Source organism: Stegodyphus dumicola, chromosome 7 (assembly GCF_044657685.1).
Source record: "Stegodyphus dumicola isolate Sdum_Otavi_A_Nest chromosome 7, ASM4465768v1".
NCBI classification, from domain to species: domain Eukaryota; kingdom Metazoa; phylum Arthropoda; class Arachnida; order Araneae; family Eresidae; genus Stegodyphus; species Stegodyphus dumicola.
The window spans coordinates 160,744,281-160,766,672 of NC_140774.1; the positions used below are offsets into that span (position 1 = coordinate 160,744,281).

The 22,392-nt window shown below is 32.1% G+C and overlaps 1 protein-coding gene across 2 annotated transcripts in view; it reads right to left on the reverse strand.

The window, feature by feature from the left end:
- The window catches only part of LOC118198585 (uncharacterized), a 65,262-nt gene extending 43,177 nt beyond the window's left edge, over window positions 1-22,085 (reverse strand). The window contains exon 1 of one of the 2 annotated variants that reach the window (XM_035370297.2): window positions 21,543-22,085. In XM_035370297.2, coding sequence (XP_035226188.1) covers window positions 21,543-21,756 — 214 coding nt within the window. In that variant the 5' untranslated portion in view covers window positions 21,757-22,085. The remainder of the gene's footprint in view (window positions 1-21,542) is intronic. The other variant, XM_085820994.1, reaches the window with a different exon arrangement.
- Window positions 22,086-22,392: the final 307 nt, after the last annotated feature.

Sequence of the window (22,392 nt, forward strand, 5' to 3'; positions counted from 1 at the left end):
CAAATCTAAACAGTTTCACTGAGTAGGATGAATAATTACTGAGGATAAAATCAGCATAATTCTTTCAAAATATTTTGAAATGAGATTTTATTTTAAAGTATATATTATAAAATGAAATCAGGAAAAATCAGGAAGATTTGAATAAAATTTCTCTAAAAGAAAAAATGCTTAAGAACTGGAAATAAAATCTTTTTTTCCGTAAACCTTGTTTTGTTAAACTGAAACTGTCTTTTTGAAATTGTATGTAATTTCCGAACACTTCCTTCCCACTCTGAGTAGCTAAACACGGGTCGAAGTCTACACGGTCTAATGAATCCGTAGTTTTCTTAAAGACCAAAATTGGACTTAAATTAGAAATTGCTCGCAGGTTACGGTGTTTCTTAAGGCAGTACAAAAATAATGCTAGATGAAAATGTTACAATCCTCAAGGAAAAGAAACAATTGTTTAAAATTCTTAGTTTTCTTTTCAGTGGCAAATGCAGCAAGCAAAATTCAAATTTATTCCTAATTTTCTTAATGCTATCTATGTTTTACTTAATTTCTGAAAAAATTTTTCGCGCTGTAAAATGGAGATAATTCAAGATCAAATTTCATACCAAGAAAAATTACTGTTAAAAGCAAATGCAAATTTTCCGTTTTCGTTCTTTTCACATTTGTTAATTAATAACACATTTAATTACAGAAATGTCACAGGTTAAATTAGATATTAGTTTTTCTATTTCCTTTTATACTAATAACGTCTTTGTAGCAGAAAAGCATTGATTGTAATATTTTCCAAAGTAGAAATTTAACTCTTGCATTATATTCTTACACTATCTTAAGCCTTCTTCAAACCCCAAATAAAAAAAATATATATATATATATAATAAATTATCTTCAGCTTCTAGCTTTTAATTGCGAATTTAAAATATTTTCAAATAATCATTCTCAAAGTGCTTCGGAAGAGCTCTCATTTCATAAAAATACATAAGGGCCACTCATTCTACGTTCGGAGCGGAGTTTTATCAATAAGTTGCTCATCTGGGAAATGTATAGCTATTTTATCTTTACCACTTCATTTATGCTTCTTCCGTTGGTTTGATCTATCTATTTTATAACGTCAAAAGTACTGGTTCTGCTGGAACGCTCCTCATAGAACTTACAAAACGCATTTTTACAAGAATGCCTGCAGATATTAACCATAATAAGTTCGTTTACAAATTGTTCATGAGTGGAAAATTTCCCAACAATTTTAGTATCATCAACTTTAAAATAATCTTTTATTCATCTAGTCATTAACTTTTGTTGTGACTGGATATTATATCTTGACAAAGCTAGGCATGGAGAGATTTTTATTTGATTTTAGTCTCTGAGATACGAAGGATTGTAATAATTTGCTTATTATACCATTCTTTCGTAGTTTTAGCATGAGTTCGACAGACATTTATATTTTTAATTAAAAAGAGGAATATTTTTCTTTTTGTCCCATTTAGAAATGTATTTTTTAAACTGACATGTTTTATGCGTGCCTGTTAAATGCAGTTTTGATTAACAGTTTCTAAATTTTTAATTGCATTTTCCTTGGAAAACATTCTAAAAATTTTGATCACATGAAATAATTTGTCGATAAACGACGGATTCCCTTTCTTTTTCTATAAAAAGAGTTAATAATTTAATTAATTTAAATTTCGAATAAAGTAATTTAACTTTCGAATAAATAAATTAATTAATTTAATTTTTAATTAATTTAACTTTCGAATAAAAATTTTAACAGCTATCGTATTGTTGCGAATTTTATACTTAGATAGGTAATTTTAGAGAAATTATAATTAAAATCGTTGTATTTCTTTTGAATAATACAACAATGTAAAAAAATCTTAAGAGACGAGCTATACAGGAAAAGTAAGAATGCAGAGACAAGTCCATTTAACATTAAGTAAATGGATATCTCGGTAATTTGGCGAGATGTCGCTAAGCTGACAATGGCTTTGACGAGAAATCGAAAAGGTTGCCGCACTTGGCGAGTATTTGGCGACATTTTGGTCTTATCCCTGCATCACAGTAACAGGTATTGTAATTGAATAAATGTAATTGATCCCTATATTAGCTGCAACCGTAATTCGACCATCATATTGCTTTCCAGTAAATTCGAGAAGCCGAAAGTAGCATTAGAAATATTTCGGCGACCGGTTGAAAATTTCTCCGTTTTCTCATCTGAGACTTTCTCCACGTCCGGATTTCTTTATATCAAGTGCCCTTGGGCTTTAATTCTGGAACCGGCAACATTGCTCTTCGCAATAGCTCGGTCAATTATAGAGTCTAAGTGCCTTCCGTTGTTATTGTTGCTAGTTGTTACATCAGTGTGAGATCGATCATATTTTCGGATTAGCTTTCTCTTTAGATGCGCTTTTCATTGCATCGTTTTTAACGTTTTTAATAGTTTGAAGGATAACTCCTGATTGTTCTCTGTGATACTGTGAATACCTGAGCGAATGTTTCTTTGTAAAATTTCAGAACTTTGAAGTGTTTATTTTTAAAAAATAAATTTTAATGTCATCGGTTTGGTTTGGTTTATTAAATTACGGCAAAGCACTCGAGGGCTATCTGCCTTAAGGGAGAGATGCCTTCGTGGAGGACTTTCTAAGTGAAACTGGCTCGTATACACGTTACACATGGGGAAAACCACGAAAACGCCCATGCAGCCAGCCCGTTCGCGGGATTCGAACCTCGGACCGAACTACCAGTGTTCAGCGACGTTACCGCTCGGCCGCTGATGGGCTTTAATGTCATCGGACCTATTTGCATTCAATCTGTTACGAACACGTAAAGCACGCAAAAGTATTATACGTCGATTACTATAATAAAAGTAAAATATAGTAGTTAGTTTCTTCCAATTTTTTGTGCCTTTCAGGACGACGTAATTCACATCAAGAGCAAGATTGGAATCCTAAATTCATATTCAGTGATATCTGCATTAAAAGTTTTTCTTTTCTTAAAACATAAGAATGCATTAATGTTTACAAATACGTTATGAAATTATTCAACAACGCATCGAATTAAACTTAACTATCTTTATTATGTTGCCACCAGCTATATCACGATGATGTAACGCTGTTATATTAGTCAAAGATCTCAATTTTTCAGATCATTTAGTGAAATATTTTAACTGCATAGTATATGCATAGTATATGGATACCTGCTTATGGCTGCGTTAGAGTTCGAATAGGATCTGCGATAAACTCTGTTCGAAAATTAATCCTAAATAATGTTTACTTTCTTTATATGAAGTAAAATACATTTCTGTTAATAAAATTGAACATTTTCCAGAATAGTAAAATTTCTTTCAGTATTCTTACAACAATTTCTTATATTTATTTATATTACAGAATAATAAGAGACGTGTTACTATTATATTACATGATTAAACGTGATACAGTACCAAGATCTTATGAAACATACTTCTACGGATTTGTGTTTTCCTTTTTAAGTTTTTCGAAACATTATTAGTAGTTTCCTTCTTATAATTCCTACTAAATAACGAAGTTATTTTAGTAACATCTAAAAAAAAGTACCTTATTTAGCAACAAGATATACAAGCAAAAGCAAGAAATAAAAATGCTTTTGCGATTTTAACAGATATGTTTCTGCAAACAAAAGGAGAAATAAAATACGTTTTCGTTAAAGAAACAAAAGCAAAATAAATAAATTTCAAAGGGAGAATTTTATTTTTGTAAAAAAAAAATTAAATACAAGTTTTCGCTAACAAAAAAGAATGATTTGTTTTTAAGGGAAATGTTTTTGTAAATAAGGAGAAAAATGAAACATTCCTCTACATCTTTGTTGGCGGGGAAAGAAACAGATTGAATAATTTTAATGGAACATTATTTTTCTTTTCCCCAAACAAGAAAAGAAATGAAATATACGTCTTCATTGAAATAAAGAAAAGACAGAAAGAATAGTTTTTTAATGTAAATATTTTATTTTTGGAAGCAAGAAGAGAAATATATGGCAAGAGAAATATACTATGTGCACATATGGCTTAGTTACATAGTTATAGAAAAAACAAGTAATATATAAAAAAAAAATTAAAGTCAATATCTACTTAGGACAACAAAGAAAAATTTTAAAAATAAAAAACAAAAATTTAAATACAAAAACAATTTGATTTAAAAAATTTTAATTTAATTAATTTTTTGTACATAAAAATTATTTTAATTAAAAATTAAAAAAATTTTACTATGTAAAAAAACTGTTTTAACATCAAGTGTCATCCACTACAAGTTTAGAAAAATGTATTTTAACTTGAGTGGATGAATAAAAAGTATTTTAGTAACGATTGAAAATTTGAACAAGATAGACGGAGAGTGTGAGCTAAGAGTAGTAATTTAAAAAAATGCCTAACTTTTCAATGGAAATATTTTTATAAAAAAGAAATAAAATTTTCATTTCTATTAAAATAAAGAGGAAAATGAAAATACAGAGGAAATGAATAATTAAAATAATAGCTTTTAATTGTTAACGAATTATTTACTTGCAGATTATATAAAGAAAATTATGTTTTAGACGTATACAACCGTATTCTAATAAAATGTTCTCAATAATCCAGTGCCATTACATTTGTTTCAAAGTGTGTTACTGATTTAAGAAATGTTTTGCACTTAAACCTATCAGTAAACGAAAAACAACTATTACTTCATTCTTTTCATCTCTAAAAAAATTTCTTACTAACTCCACGCCGCTCTGGCCAACAATAATATCATAAAAGATTATTCCTCGTTCAAGTTGACGTATTACTGAATAACTTAAGAAATCATTTATAAACTCTAATGCATAGTTCTTTCCTTTTTAAATAAAAGTCTTTGATATAAACATCATTCATTACAAATTTAGGTCTCTCTTTTCATTCTCGATGTCTGAGTTATATCACTTTGAAATGTGTATAAAAAGCTGAATAATTTGCAGCAGGCACATCATGGCACTGCAGCACTACGGTTATTTAATGTAACATTTTATAAAAAATTATTTAATTTCCACGTGTGTGCTGTCATGGTGGAAAGGATTAGCACATTTGGCAAGTGGAAGATTCATAGCTCGAATCCCGACAAGTTTATTTTTTGTGTTTTCTGGCTATGAAAAAAATATAAAAGTGTCACCAAACTCCGTAAAGTGTGATGGACGGTAATTCTTCATCATCTGAGTTTATTCGATAGGGTCTCGTGCTTTTCCTCATCCACATTTAACGAGGGAGAAAAAGTAAGACAACATAGTATCCTTCTGTGTGCACTCGTCCAAGCAATTTTAGCAATAAGGACGTTCGTCTGATAATTTGGAGAAACCGTAGTGACGCTAAATGCCTTGCCGATGGGTCTGGATTGAGTCCGGAAGAACGCATGGGTGTTTGTAAGCGTATAGTGTCTGTGGGACAAAGGGGCACTCAAAAGACACGATGAGCCTGAAAGTCCTCTTGAGTGTTTAGTGATAGGGAAGGAATAGTAGGAGGCCCTCAGACCTCCTCCCTCCCTCAAAACTAGGGCGGAACTGCGCAGTTAGTACCGGCGGGACTATATCACTACTACCAATAGTGCAATTCTGATGTCCCGCCCGAATCTACCTATATCTGACAATTTGGAGATACGTAGACCGAATCTTGGTGAGGTCATAATTGACTTTGCATATTTCTACGGAAAATCTAAAATTTATTTGTTAATTACCCCATAATTTACATTATTCGCTGAGATCTATTATTACGGCTTGTTTTAAAATTGCGGTTTTTCTGATAGTTAATAATATATTAACTATCAGAAATTATTAGTATTATTTACTTAATTATAAATTTAGTTAAACGTATCTATTTTTGGCATTTGCCAAAATGCGAAAATCTATTTTTATCTTAAAACCTGCTCTAATTTTGATAGTTAATAGTAATAGTTATTAAGTCAGTTTATAATTTAGTTAATCACGCTGAATTTTGTGGAATTCTTGAAAATCTAAAATTACGGCTTGTTTTAAAATTCCACTAATTTTGATAGTTAATTGTAATTTGTATTGTATAGCAATCATATTATTTAAATTCTATATATTTTTACGACTTCCATCGAAATCTAAAATTGCACTAGATTTGATTGTTCATAATTATAGTTATTTATTTAATTATTAGGTTAATTTAGTTATAAACACCTAATATTTCATTATATTCGTGAAAAATATAAAATTACATCTTGTTTTAGAAATTGCAGTAATTTTGAGAGTTAGCGGAAGCAGTTGTTAATTAGGCTTGTAAGAGTATTACCAAAACTGCCAATTACCAAAACTAATATTTAGTTTTGGTAATTGGCAGTGGCAGTAAACGAAATTCATTCGATAGAAAGTCTGAAGTTATGCCAGAATGACTTCAGCCCAAATTTGCAATTTTTATATGTCCAGCACAAAAGGTGGTATGTTTCCTATTTTTCGTTATTTATTCCCATTTAGCAGGAAATATGAGTTGCACGAGAAGGAACAGGTATCGACGAAAACATGACCAAATCCGGTTTAAGAGAAGTAAAACATGAGTTATCCTCAAAATCTCAAATTAGAACAGTTTTCTCGTGATTATTTCCTTTTGCTCGTATGTAAAGGAAATTGGAAACTTATTAACTGAAATTTCTGCGGTAATCCAACCATTAGCAAAAAGATTTTGTTGCTATCATTACGAAATTGAATGCTTATAGTATGAAACCTGTAGCTAACAATAGTTAATGTTATATAAGCATGAACTACTTTTTCGTCCATTAGAAGATTAAACTTCAGTATTCAGAAGAAGCCATTTTATTACTCGCAAATTTCCAAGAGTACTTTTTTGTCGTTTATTCTATTCAAAACTTTTAATTAAGGAGAAGTTAGATAAGGTAAGATAAAAAATCAATGGAATTTTTTAGTCTAAAGGGGTAACTTGCCTAGAAGGACTATTAATTTCGTTGTGGTATTTTACATTGGTTCACTATAAATGTCGGTTCACTTTCCAAATTGTTGCCACCAAATATTAGAGACCTGTATTATATTTAAAGAAATTAAATAATGTAGAATCTGCATGAGTATATGCATGTTTCTCGCATTGTGATAAAACAAAGGTATCTAATTTAAATAATGAAATCTTCCGTAGAATATGGGCGTGTGGAAGCCCTAATTTAAATTTGACATTTGTTTTATTATCAATTTCTGATTTTGTAATACTTCAACGAATTTTCGAATAATAAACTAAACATATCAAAGCGAGCAATGGCAATACTGAACGGGAAAGAAAAAAAAAAATATCTCAAGCGCGCGAGACTCTGTATCGGAAATTCTAAAGATATGCTCATTTTAAAATTATTTTTCGATACTGCTGTTGAACTGAATTTTACGGTTTGAGTACGTAGAACATGATATTTAATAAATAAAAGTAACAAACAAAAAGTTAAAAAAGGCGCCTTTGGACGTAATTTAAAATCTGAAACCTTTCAGACTTTTTTTTTTAATTTTTTGTTTCATTAGTATTATGACTGATTTAAAAGAGTAGATGATTTATGCGTGGAGTAAAAAAAGGTGCATCTTTTAAAGTAACGCTATTCATCGCGATCGGTATACATAAAAGTTTTGGATAAACTCCCCTGAGAATTTTTTAACATCTTTTATATTGTTTACATCTAAAAGAATTCTTACTTATAGAGGTTGCAAAGAATACTTAGTATGATGGAACACTATATTCTCCGATTCAAAAGTGTAACGTTTTCTGCCATATAAACATCTCCAAACCCAGGGTGTGTATTTCAAAATCTTAGACATGAAGTCCATACAAATGTCTCCCAAATCATGTATACTGTTTTACATATAAACATCTACAAAAACCGTGTGTGTATTATGATCGTAAAATCCATATAAAAGTCCCAAACATTTGTATGTTTTTATTTTCATATAAACTTCTGTAAAAACAGCATGCGCATAGATTTCAAACCGCTATAAACAACTACAAAAGCACTTACATATTAATTCTCAATATAAATACCTCCAAAGACATTATGAAAATTTTATAATCATAGATTTAAGAACCAAACAATATTTTTGGATTGCAAATTCTGAATCCATATAAATGTCCCTAAAATCCTATACATATGTTTATTCGTAGATTTACATAAAATATTCGCTCTCTCTATGTAGCAGTTTATGCTTTCGATAATTCGGGAGACGATATGTTATATACTGCTGGTCATAAAACTGCAACAACATGAAGGAAAGCAAATACAAAAAAGATATTTATTGTACGTAAACATTATGACATGAAGACAAAAAGATCACTTTGGGGTTTACAGGGGTACGAAATTAGTAGGAAAGGTTGCCACCCCTGGCAGCTAACACGGCCCTTGTACAATTAGGCATGGAGGTCGAACTGGACTTGAATGACAGAAAGGGGCAACCCATTCCATAATGCTTCAAGTCTATGCCACACTTCATAAATCTCATTAGTTGGAAAGGAGTGGCAGGTCAGTATCACAGCAACTCATTATCAGATGTTTTCAGTGGGAGACAGATGTGGAGACCATGCAGGCCAGGGCAGCACTTGAATACTCTGTGTAATGCGGAAGGTCAGAACAAGACGTGCAACATGTGATCTTGCATTATTTTGTTGGAAGATGGCGTTTGGGAAGCCTCGAAGATTGGGCAAAACCACTGGACGTAGAATGTCAGAAATGTGATTGTGATTGTGATTGTGATTATGGCAAAGCCTCGAGGGCTATCTGCCTAAGAGGAGGGATGCCTTCGTGGAGGACTTTCTAAGGGAAACTGGCTCGTATACACGTTACACATGGGGAAAACCACGAAAACGCCCATGCAGCCAGCCCGTTCGGATGTCAGAAATGTACCGCCGATCTGCTTTCTAGCCGCCATCGATCCGAACGACATTTTTATATATTTCCCGTTCTACTGGGTAGATTGACGAAATTCAATTACGTCTTTCATGTCTCGAAAGCGTGGCTTAGGATATATATTAATTTTGTATATAGCATTGTTCTAATATAGGTATTTTGACGCAAAATCGGACCTTTCCTGAAATGACATGCCAATTGTTTTCCATATTTCGATTCTACGACTTAAATTATGTCTAAATATTAAATTTTGTCAAATTTGATGGGCAATTTACGGAGAAATTCAAAAATTTATCTTGGCGCATTTTTTTCAGTTTCCGCCAAGTGCACGAGTTGGAAGAAAAGGGGCATCGTTCCCTCTTTTAAATAATTTTAAAAAAGTGGATAAACCGCATTTGGCGTTATTATCGCTTATAACAAATATACCAAATTTCAGAACGCGCTAGGTATGTAAACTCACGTATATCCTAGGAAATTTTGAATAAAAAACTCTAACTTTTGCAGGTATGCTTAGAAATACACTTGCTTTAAGATGATGGTAAAAATTTTATAGGTTTATAAGGTATTTCTCCCGCCTTCTTAGTGTGCCTTCGGGGAGTAGTGGTTTGCACGCTGTGCGCGTATTCCAGAGGTCCGCGGTTCGATTCCCGGTGAAGGCGTTGCTCATTTTTCATCTTGCCTGCTTCCAAAAATACCTTATGTTTCTACAGGTTATAATTCAAAATTTTTGTCTAAAAATTATTTAAAAATACATTTTGAAAATAAATGATAAAAAATGGACGAATTTTATTTGGAATCAACCGGAAGAAGGAACCAGGTAAATTTAATAAAAAAAGAGATATTAATATATATGTGATGTATCAGCTTTAGTCGTAGCTTAAATAATCAGACGATAAGTTTAATCCTTGTACGGAATATTAAATTATACGCATTTTTTCTTGCATTTCATTTAACTTATTAGATTGAATTAAACCTACTTCGCCGACACCGCATAAACCACAATAGAATAAATGCATTCTTTAAAATTCACTTTGTTTACCATAGCGACACTCTGGTACTAGGTTTACTTAACAGTATTATATTTCGTTCATATTATAACTCAGAATGCACAAAATTTATATCATTTAAAGAATTATCTAATCGTTGCCACATGTTCTATTCAAATACTATAACAAAGCAGAACGATGTATAAAAGAAATTAAGCAAACAAAACGAAAAAAAAAACAGTTTTCACAGACGATTGAGTATTTCTCATTCAATTAATTCAGTTTTCACTTCGCGACAAGGCAAAAATACATAACTCAAAATATCTGTATTAAAAATTACGAAGTAAATCTCAAATACTTATTTCCTCGAAAAAATTCCAGAAAGAATTATGCATGATTTAATTGATAATAATAAATGAAGGCGTTATCTTTGTTGTTGCGAAGCTTAGTCTCTGTAGATTGGCAACAAATCTACAATTCTGCTGTTTCAAATGTAAACAAATATGTCCGCCATGTTATTTAAAACTTAACCGCCCTTAAACAGCTTTTAAATTGTTGATAATTGTACAAATATTGCTTCCAGAATTACGAAAGGCATAAAAACTTTAACCGGAAGATAAAAACAACATAATTCAATCATTTTTAAAGTAAAAAATGTACAATTTACAAACATATAAGAGTAAAGAAACTGAGATCACTGAGCCGGGTAACAGAGTGGATATATTTATAAATATATTTATATACGTTTGGCGCAGCCGATTGAAACCAAAATACGAGGTGCACATCTACATGTTATAGTAGTCTTATATACAAAATTTCAACGTTCTGAGGCTACTCGTTTTTGAGTTATGCGAGATACGTACGTACGCACAAAAGTACGTACGTACATACGTTCGTACAGACGCCACGAAAAATTCTCTTCAGATTTCATTTTAAAGCAGTTTTTTAGTTTTTTTGGAGGAAAAGAGTCTTTTATTCTGTTCTTACGTATAGATATCACGCAAAAACATCGTTAAATTGCATTCAAAAGCGGTCAAAGTGGATATTTTCGTTGAAATATGCTGCCTGAAGCTTTTCGCGATTACAATACTTCCTTTTTACTTCGTACAAGGAAGCAAAAACAGGATCCATTTATTATTATTCAGGAGAAATAGCAGTAACAAAAATTAGATATCCGGAGTAAAAAAAAAGAATTACTAATAACTTTTTGTATGAAGTTTACTGCATCGTGACATTTAAGAAAAAGCCCTGATATTCTTCTGCGAGTCTTTTTATAGGCTCTGGAAAGGCGGAGCTTCCAAGAAATGACGTGAGCCTCGTCAGCCAATCCAGTTCGCTTTAAATATTTCGAGAACATTCTATAACTGTACGTTTAGAAAAGGCGGGAAAAACAACTTGACTACAGGGCTGTGGATTTAATTCCACGTACTTTCAAATAAGAGATCGTCGCCATTAAAAATTAAAAGAACATACAGTTGGAACTTTAAGTGTATTCTTGACTATGGAATTTTATTATTACAAATATATATATATATATATATATATTGAATTCAATTAACACTAAGGAGCTAAAATTTTGAGAGCTAATTTTTTGAAAACTAATCATGCAATTTTTACCAAACGTGGCAGTTTGGCATAATTTGAGTCATAGGATCGAAATATGGAAAATAATTGGCATGTTATTTCAGAAAAAGTCCGCTTTTGTGTCAAAATATCTATGTTAGAGTAATGCTATATATAAATCTAATATATACCTAGTATATATAATAATAATCATATATAAATCTAATATTTAGTATATAATATATCCTAAGTCGCCTTTCGATAATCCTTTCGAGACATGAAAAACACAAGTGGAATTTCGTCAGTCGGCCGACTAAAACAGAAGATATAGAACTGTATTTATTATATTTAGTAAATTTGTAGAGACATTAGGATTTTTGAAGCAAGAGATACAAAAAACTGAGCAGCGTCTTCGCCGGGACTCGAACCGCGGACCTCTGAAATACGCGAAGAGTGTGCTGACCACTACACCAGGAAGGCATGATAAGAAGACGGAAAAAATACTTTATATACTCCCCCTTTGAAAGGGCGACTGGGGATTAGAGGACCCAAACGCCAAATCCTAGTGCAGGACAATCATCACCCACCACCTTTTTTAGTTCGAGCGCCACTGTAGGTAGCGGAACATTAGGTATTTTTTGAAAGCAGGAGAAGAGACAAATGAGCAATGCTCGAACCACGGACCTCTCGAATACGCGCCGAGCGTGCTGACCACTACACCACGAAAGCATGCTAAGAAGGCAGGAGGAATACCTTATAAATTAAAAAGATTATCTAAAATTAGTGTATTAATGCAAGTTGTACATATCTGGAATTCTTAACGGGATTTATAAATTTATTAGAATTTATTAGCAGTATTTGTTATATTAATGCAATTTCTTAGTTAGATTTTATTGAGGGGGATTTCTTAACGTATTTAATATACTAACGGGATTATATTGATTTGAATTTCTTTATTGCAAAATGTATTATTGCTATTTACTAGTGCTATTTATTTTCCCTCATACTTGCATTTCCAAGTAGGCACGTTAATAACTTTTTAACTCTCTAAAATTACTTCCTAGGTCAGAGAGAGTAAGACTAAAACACACTTTCGTTTCATCTTTAACCAATACGATGGAAAATACACACTGTTTTAAAGCTAAGAAAGAAGAAATGGGCGTCGGCCTTTTGGGACAATGACTCTGAACCTAGGAACAAAAGGTAGCATTCAATAAACTTTTCCTAATTGCCGTTTAAGTTGACCTACAAAACAATGGTCGCAGCGGGGAGTGGCCTTTCATACTGTTAAGAAGCATCTGTAGCACGTTTGAGGAGGTTAATTTCGTTGTATGTTCTTTTGTTCGAATGATGCGATAAAGTCGGATTAGGAAAACTTGTTCCAAATCGATTTTGTTCTTTTACTTTGCAGTGTCAAGAAAGAAACATGTTGTCAATAGTATATCCTTTCATAAAAAAAAAAGCAGTTTGCCGGTGATTCTTCGTCATTCATGCATAGAAGAAGCAAAAATAGAGTGGCATACTTTACGCTTCCTTTGCATGGTCATCCCATGAGACCAAGTATGATAGGGAAATTAACTGCATAATAATCCTTCAGATATTAGGTACATTGTTACACGGATTTGATATTATATCTATTAACTATTGTATATGGTGCAGTAAGAATATGATCCAGCATTTTTAATTATAACACAATTTGTGTTAAAGAATACGCGTTTTGTTATTGAGAAAACTGTAAAATTTATATATAATATTATGTTTTGGGAAGATAAAAGTATCTATAATGTATTTGAGTTTTCCCAGTTTTTGCATTAACTCAATATCACCTCAGCATTAACTAAACCTCCCGAACGACAAATTGTCAAATATGACCACTCTTATCAATTTTTCAAGAGAATGTCTAAGTTTACCTTTCAAAGACTTATTTTAAATATCCCGTTATTTTTATATTAAATCTTTCCCGTAGTTTCTGATTTTCTTCACTCTCACCAGAATCGGATGAAGTCAGATTTAATTAGTGAGAGATTGTACAATTTAAAGAGAGAGTGATTTGGCAACTCATCGAGAATGTTGCTTCTCTCATGAAACTCTCGCCTGTTGGCCGAGTTGTTTCCGGTAATTGTTTTTGGTTAATTGGTAACTTAAGAATTTCTGGTACGTCTATTCATAGAGATCGAGAATGACAGGAGAACTGTTGTACAGATATTAAATCTATTTTTTATGATTACAAATACGTAGATAGGCCAAAAGATTTTCAGCTCACATATTAAAAACCGCTTGGCAGTAAATTTCTTTGCACAAATGTAGTAGCAATAACAAATCAATAAAAATTTCAAAATTTCGTCAAGTAAACCATATACGTTCTTTTTTGATTGTTTATTGAAAAGTGACGTAATAGTGATGATGTTTTTAAAATGAATGTCATTCTAAAATTAAATTTTTAACTACAGAAAGTCAGAGTCTCAAAGAAATAAAATAATTCTTGGATCATGTGTATCCTAATTCTTTTTCTTTATTGTCTACAATGAAAGAATGCGTAAATAATTTTATATGTGCAGAAAATAAATTAAAACAGCATTTCTTAATTTTTTTCAAGTGAGGTCCATTTTTTTATAAATTAGAATATTCTGTGAACCACTATACCCTTGTCTCACTGGAAGCAAATTTCTAAGATATGTTTCTACTAGTATACTTATATTTTTAAAACACTATCTATTGTAATTAATTTAATTTTACATTAGGTAAAATTAATAGAAGAAAGTTTCTTTGCGTTTTTAAGCATCCGAGGTTATTAGAGTTTGGATAATTTTTATCTTGTTAACAAAAAATTTAATAAATGTTGGTACACATAATTAATTACATGGATTAGCCTGCCGATTCTCGCACAGCGATTTTGCGTTTAAATATATGTCGGTAAGCTCAAGTCTGAGATAGGCATATACATTAAGTCTATTTTGATACTGTGTTTTATATGAGTCAATTTTTATGTTGGAAATGTCAGACTTAAGAGGAAATGTAATAGGGAATTGCCATGTGTAATTTCTAAACTCTGAGATTTTTAGTTACAATATGGCTACACGCTGTTAATTTGAATTTTGCTTGTCATTTTGGAATGCTAGGAGGACTATAAGGGCAGACCATGGGTTAAGAAACGCTGTCTTTAAGAATGATTCTCTTGAAGATGGGCTATTGGAACACTGCCATCAAAAATATTTCTCATGTGTACTGAAAGAAATATTAAGTGATAGGAGATTAAAAGACCAAGACTGGTCTTTCTTTGCACGTTCTATGTTAACACCTTCAAGTGAACAGTGTCTTTGCAAGAAGGACACCCTAACTTCTGCAAATCAAAAACAATGTTAACTTCTTGACCAGCCCCATACAGTCTAGATTTAGCTCCAAGCGATTATTCTCTGCTCTCCAAACATAAATATGGCCTTCGTGGAAGGAAATTAATTTTTGATGGCGGTATGAAATAGCAGTTATGGAACATTTTGTGGTTAAATCACAGACTACGTTTTCAAGGTTATAAAGTTGCTAATTAAACGACCTCAAAAGTGTAGTGAAGTGCAAAGAGATTCTATTAAAAAAATAAACAGTTAAAAGTTTCTCTATTTCTTTTAGAAGCATAATCTTGTTCGTGAAAATTGCGACATTAAAAGGTTTCATTAGAATTTAAAGAATGTTATTCCACTTTTGGGCTGTAATGATTCAAAAACATCATTAAATTTACTGAGCAATACAGGAATATTACAATGCCACAAATCGGCATTTTGGCGATATACTGCAATATCAGCTCATACTCTTCATGGTATGGAATCGAAAGTGTTTTGAAAGTATACCTGAGAAAAAGTATTCCATATTGTTTCTCTTCAAGCTTCAAATTGATCAATAACTGCTGATGGACTAGTTTCACAATCAGTCTGCCGATTCATAGAATCCACACATTTTCAAAAGGCGATATGTTTGCCAAGTGTAAGGCCAAGGAAAGCGATATCTGACATTCTAGGAAGAAAATCTGAACATTTTTAGCATCATGTGAATGGACACTGTTTTGCTGAAATATATCCCAAAGAATGCGTGAAATGACGTGTGCTACTTCGGCCCCCGGAATTTTCTGTATAGAAGATGCTACCACCAAGTACCTTTATTTCTTAGTATACGAAACCACCTATCATATCCAATGGTGCCCCAGACTAGCATTCTGAGCCATCGTCCTGTATGAGATTGGATAATATAGTCCGGAAGATGGTATTCATCCCTATAACATCTAAGGCAACCTTGTCAAACTTGCTGCTGATAGGTTGCATGTTGGTTTTGATTCATCGATCCCTCGGTTTCTTACGAGAAAATAACAAAAATGTATAATTATAATACACTTAGAGAAACAGGCAATCTACCGAATATCCAAGTATGTATACAACGTCGGATACTAAAAATAACTCTTGAAATGGTCTATTAACAAAAATAGTTTCTAGCTAGCCTATTTGTAGTGAGTGAGTAAGTGCACCGCTATGATGGTTTCCGACCATGGACATGAACCAAACGGAATTATATACCATCACGGCGGAGAATACTACAAAGTAACGTCATTTAACTTCTTTCAGAGCAGGAAACAGGGAAAATCATCAGTGCTGTCACCGGAAATCGAACACGGACCTTCCGATTGCTAGCTGGACCTGCTCTTCAATTACACCACGAAGAAATACAATAGAAAATTGGGAAATTCCTTACACATTTAAAGTTGGAGTTAACAGAAATTCAGTGCGGCTCTAAAGCAAATATTCGGTGAAGTGGGTATCCCCAAATTTTACATATACTTGGTTGTGCGTTTCACAGAAAGTCGTAAATCTGAATTGTAAGTAATTTCCAATTACCATGAATCAGTATGAAAAATTTTTCTCATTAAGGAAAAGGAACAAATTCCCGTAGAGATCCATGCTGATAGACATTCATCAGATGTCTGAAAATCACTAGCGCTGTATGTAAAATCTTTTATGAAACAAAGTATTAATTTTTGTATTAATTTAGAACAAATCTCGAATTCACATTGATATGACTGTTATGCATTTCGTTTCATAACAAAATTTAGAAAGTTGCTAAATTTTTCAAGATAAAAAAAAAGATAAAGTGTTCGCGAATGCCCGCGTTAGCTAGCCATAATTTGAGACGCTCCATATTTTTGTTAATATTATTTATGACTGAGAATATATCATAGTCAGCAGAAATCCCACATAAACGAAAATTTGAAATGAACACATTTAGGATGCAGTAAATTTATTAGTTCGTGAGTGTATTTTGCAGAATCATTCGTAAGCTTTCAAGTGGACATAACTAGACTAACTACTCAAGCGAACTAAGACTTTGCGGAATTATTTTACAGCTGGAATGTGATGAATAGGTTAGCAAGGTGTTAAAAGTCTGTCTAACCTTTCTTTAAGAGATAATAGTTTAGAGAATAATTTTTCACTAAAAATTAAAAATATTTCTAATGGAAAGAATCATTTAAGTAATGCCTCTTAGTGTAGTTACATAAGTGTTTAATCTGAAATACTATGGGTGGAAATATTTAACATTTCTTTTCCTGTGTTTACAAATCATTGCACTGGATTAGATTATTTGGATTATGGCAAAGCATGTGAGGGTTATCTTTATAAAGGAAGGTATGCCTATGTGGAGAACGTTTTAAAGGGAACAGGCTGATACGTATTTTCAAGTAAAACGGGGAGCAAATCAAGAAAGCATCCGTACAGCTAGTCCATTCGAAGAGGAATATGAATCTCCAATCGAGCTACAGATGTTCAACGCTTGTGCTGCTTTGCCCCCTCCCCGACAGATACAAATCATTGTATATTGCAACAACGAATATATATTTGCAACTTCTAAAATCTGAAAATGCATTGTGTGATGTTATCGTTATGCTATGTTTCGAAATGCTATTTATTTTCACTATCTGACTACGATGCTTCGTACGATAAAGTTTTAAAACTGCAAAGCTTTTTTTCTGCTTTATTTCCTGTTAGTTACGAAGCAGGATTTTGCGTTGAATTACTGTAATGTGCTGAATCATTTTTTTTTTTTTTCAAATTGTTCCCACAAAATATTATTATCCTATATTATATTAAAAGAAATTAAATAAAAGAGAATGTGCATGAATGTAGGTATGTTTCTCGCATTGTGAAAAAACAACGATACCTAGAGCTATCAAATTCTGAATAACGTAATCCTCCACACTGGAAGGTACCTGGGTGGTACCAACCATGGATACCTAAAAGTCCGATTTTTTGAATTTCGAATTTGTTTCATTATCTGTTTCACATTTTATAAAATATTAACGAGTTTTTCATAAACAAACTCCAAACACTTTTATCTTCAGCGTGCGAGACAGTCGCAAATTCTAAAGATATGCTGTTTTTAAATATTTTGTGATATTGTCGTTGAATTGAATTTTATGTGGTTTAAGTGCGAAGAACATGATATTTAATAAAAATGGTAACACATAAAACGTTAAAAAAGGCCTCTCTGAGCGTAATATAAATTCGGAAAGCTTTGGGACATTTTTTTTTTTTTTTTTTTTTTTTTTTTTTGTGTGTGTGTGTGTGCGTGTGGACTTTTTTTTTTTTTAATATTTATTCCCCCCCCCAATATTTTAGAATTAAGATGTTTTCTTCTCACTTTTTTCCTGCAACAGCATTTATTAGATTATACTCTCCCCTCGCGTTCTTTTCTTCGCGATGTTTTCAGCAGACGATACTTAATGCTAAACATAATTCCTAAATACACTTTGAGCTATACTCACACGTAGGCATAAAATTTATAATGTTGTCTGCGTAAATAATACAAACATTAAGAGTATAATATATAAGCACGCTGAGTAAATATATAAACAATTATTCTTAAAGGTGTGATTATGAAACCTAAGCTGCTACATCTGTTAAAAGACAATAAGTTTGAAATGAATTATGCAATGCTAATTCAATATCAAAGCAAAATGAATAAAAGTAATACATAAATTAATAGTTTAATTACATTTAATATTAAACAGTTAGTTTTCAGGCTCCAGAGATTCCACGGAAATTTCGTTTCTTTTCCTATTTAGGAATATATAGTCAATACCTAGCCTGAGCTTTAGTCAGTTTCAAGCAAAGACGAAAACAAATTTTAAAAAAAATTGGTCACGTTGGAAATCAGCAGTCTATTATTTTGACGCAACGAATATCTACACAGCTTCTTTAATGATCACAATGCGTCTATCCACTAACTGGCAGATTTGTTCAATATTTTCAATGAGAAAAATAGCTTTTTTATACCTTACAGTTTTCGGATTTTTTGAATTTTAACTGGCCATCGCGATTTTCGGACTGTCAGCAGCGTATAATTTTCTCCCGTGCTACTTAAAAGAAAACACGTATGCAAATAATTCACCAATCAGCTTAAAGCCTATATTCAAAATGCAATTCAAGAATTGGAACCAGCAATTTTAATAATAATTAATGAGGATTTCCGGAATAAAATCTGCCAAGTCGAGGCTAATAAAGACCGCCCATTCGTCAAATATTTTTAGAACGTTATATAAGTTTACTGCCATAAATTCTTTTTAATGTTAAGAATAGTGAAAATTAGCATTCAAAGAGAAAATGTTATTCATTGTTTAAACTATAACGTCTTGTCCAATTGTCAGATAAATTTAGTTTAAATGTTTTAAACGTTAATAAGATAAAAAAGTTATCTTTTTTTTTTAACAGACCTTTGGTAAATATAAAATAAACCTTTTTAAAATTTATTTTTGAACGCAGTTATGAATATCAGATATAATAGCTGCCAAAACACGTTAATGACAACAAGAATTATATTTTGCGTTATATATTGGTTACAAAATACTTTAACCTTGAGTATTATTTTAATCACAGAATTTTGTGTTTATGAAGATCTGATGATAACTCACTAAATTTAAATTATTAATATATTTTTCTAAGAATTATCGATTAGGATTAGAAAACACATATGGAATAAAACATTTTAAAAAAATCTGAAAGATATCAGATTTTAAATTACGTCCAAAGGGGCGTTTTTTAACGTTTTGCGTATTACCTTTATATATATATATATAATACCATGCTTTAGGTACTCATAAAATTCAGCTCAACAACATTATCGCAAAATAACCTTAAAATGAGCATATCTTTAGAATTTCCGATACACAGTCTCGCTCGCTGGAGATAAAAAAAACGTTTTTTCCCCCCATATTGCCATTGCTCACTTTGAAATCGTTGAGTTTGTTAATCAAGTATTCGTTAAAGTGTTACAAATTATGAAATCGATAATAAAGCAAATTCGAAATTCCAAATTAGGGCTTCCTTCCACATGCCCATATTATATGGAAGATTACGTTATTCACATTTTGATGGCTCTGGGTACCGTTATTTTATCACAATGCGAAAAACATACCTACATCCATGAAGATTCTTCATTATTTAATTTCTTTAAATATAATACAGGGCGATAATATTTGGTGGCAACAATTTGAAAAGTGATTCGCCGTTTATAGTTTTCAACGCAAAACGCCAAAACGAAATTAATAGTCCTTCAAGGCAAATTGCCCCTTTGGACTAACAAAACAAACTCCTTATTTCTTTCATAAAATTATTGAAATTCCATCTTAACAAAATTACATTCCTTTTAACACAAGCGGTTACTTTATAGAGTTTGAACACTTTAAATATTTGATTCAATTATTTATCTGACTTCAGAAAATGCTTTCCCGTACAGTATTATGAATAGCACAGGGAATTAATTATTTAAAAATGAAGCATACACTTTGCTTTTTTGATAATATTGTTAAAATTCTTTTTAATGAGATTTAGAACCTTATTGCAAAATTGGAACCTCGGAACGAATACAGAGGTTCTTCCATTCTTACCTTTTTCTAGGTGCTAGATGCTATAATTTTTCTAGGTGCTATAATTGGCATTACTAGCGTTTCTAGGCCTTTCTAGGCATAATTGGCATTTCTAGGTGCTAGATGCCAGTAATGTCATAAATCATACTTCATTTAAAGGCATAATTGGCATTTCTAGGTGCTAGATGCCAGTAATGTCATAAATCATACTTCATTTAAAGTACTTCCTTAACTAACCTTATTATTTAATGCTTTTCATTGAAAACTATTTAAACAAAAATTACTTTTCACTTTTTTCTATGCTTTGTTTTCATGGTTTTAATTGAATGTATGCTGGGTAACATGTAAGCATAACAATTTTAAACCAGGATTTTTTTCCTTAAAAAAGCTGAAAAATTTGTCAAAGGCCTGAAAAATTCCTATTGATTTTAATATAAACCTCAATTAATACATAGTATACAATTAATACATAATGTATAGTGTCTGTGAGGCATAGTGGCACTCTAAATATGAGAAGAGCTGAAAGTGTGGTTTGGTGAAAGAGGAGAGGGGTGAGAGATCCCGAAACGCCCCTGGGGTGGAATATAGAAGTTCAATCTCTCTTTGGAGTAGGCTCTGGCAACTATTTCTCCATGCAATATGGACACGACAACAACAAATAATATATAAAGATATCACCAAAATAATACAATTAAATTATTTATCACTTCAATAATCAGGTACTAAAAAAATAAACAATTAAAAAATTTCGTTTCGTACAAACGTGGAAGAAATCTTTTCCACATTTGTAGGAAATGAAATTTTCTTCTGAAGTGTCCAGCTTCTAAATTTGTGTATTTAGTTGCACATTACAAATTTAAATCAGATAATTTTTAATTGTAAAATTGAATTCTATATTTTTAACGCATTTAAACCTAGAATAGGAAGAATATATAAAACTATAATATTTTAAACACTATAGGAAGATCTGCAGCCCTCTTCAAAATGGAGGTCTAGGACATGTGCCCTGTTTTTACCCTGTGGAAATGATGATGAAGTGAAACTGACGGTATATATTTAGTTTTAATATGAATTGTTCCTTCAAAATTTGCTAACAATTTTATATATTTAAAATGCGCATTCTGACTCTTTTTGAAAAGAGACAGATGCATAGCTACTTATCAGGAACGTATAAAGTTCACCAACTTCGACTCGAATCGCAATAAATTTATTAAGAAAATTGTTAAGACTTACCAATAATACATGCCAATACAGGTAAAGCAATTCCAAGCATCACAATCACTTTTGTTTTTCGCTTGGCGGCGGGGGTCCTTTCCGCCTCTTCGGTGCTGAAGGTCGCCGATGGGGGTCCCCTGCCCCTCTTGTGGGACCCGTAAACCAGCATATGCCCCGATGCCGCCGAGTCGGACAGCATGGACGGTGGGCCCGGTGGTCTCGAACCCCTCATTTTTTAATGGAAGGTAAATAAAAAGCAACCGGTACACAGTTTATAATCCTATGGCTGTCTGAACAGTTAGTGGACGACCATTGTCATGTTTCACTTTATAGAGTCGACAATGATCCTTCATTAGTTTCATTATCGAACAATTACCGCAGGGGAACATAAATAAACGCTGAAGGAAAACGATTCTTCATTCTGTACAAAGAGCGGGAGCCACAGCGTGGTTAACTCTTTCGTTGTTACTGTCTAAATGCCGTACTTCAGGAACGGGTTGCGAATTTTTTTCAGGTTCTTCCATTTTGTTACTTTTTTTATGCCCAGCGGCGGTGTGCGTGTGATGCTACGCTGGTTAAGTAGACAAATGACACATCTTAGAATGAGTTTTTTATCTGCCGTAAGAAGAGATGCATTTGGAAAATTTTATTATTCTTTTTTGTTGTTTTTAATGTAAATCGTTGCGTTTCACTGCACACGGAGGGCGAATCGGTCTGGATGGGCGTGCGTAGAGGTTTGCTTTCCATTTTACACTGCTTATCGCTGTTTCTTATGAACAGTTAAAGTGAAATTTTTGGAGTTTCTCACAAGACTTTTAATATCCCTTGCCTATCATTTATATGCTATTGTAAAGAGTCTGTTTTACAA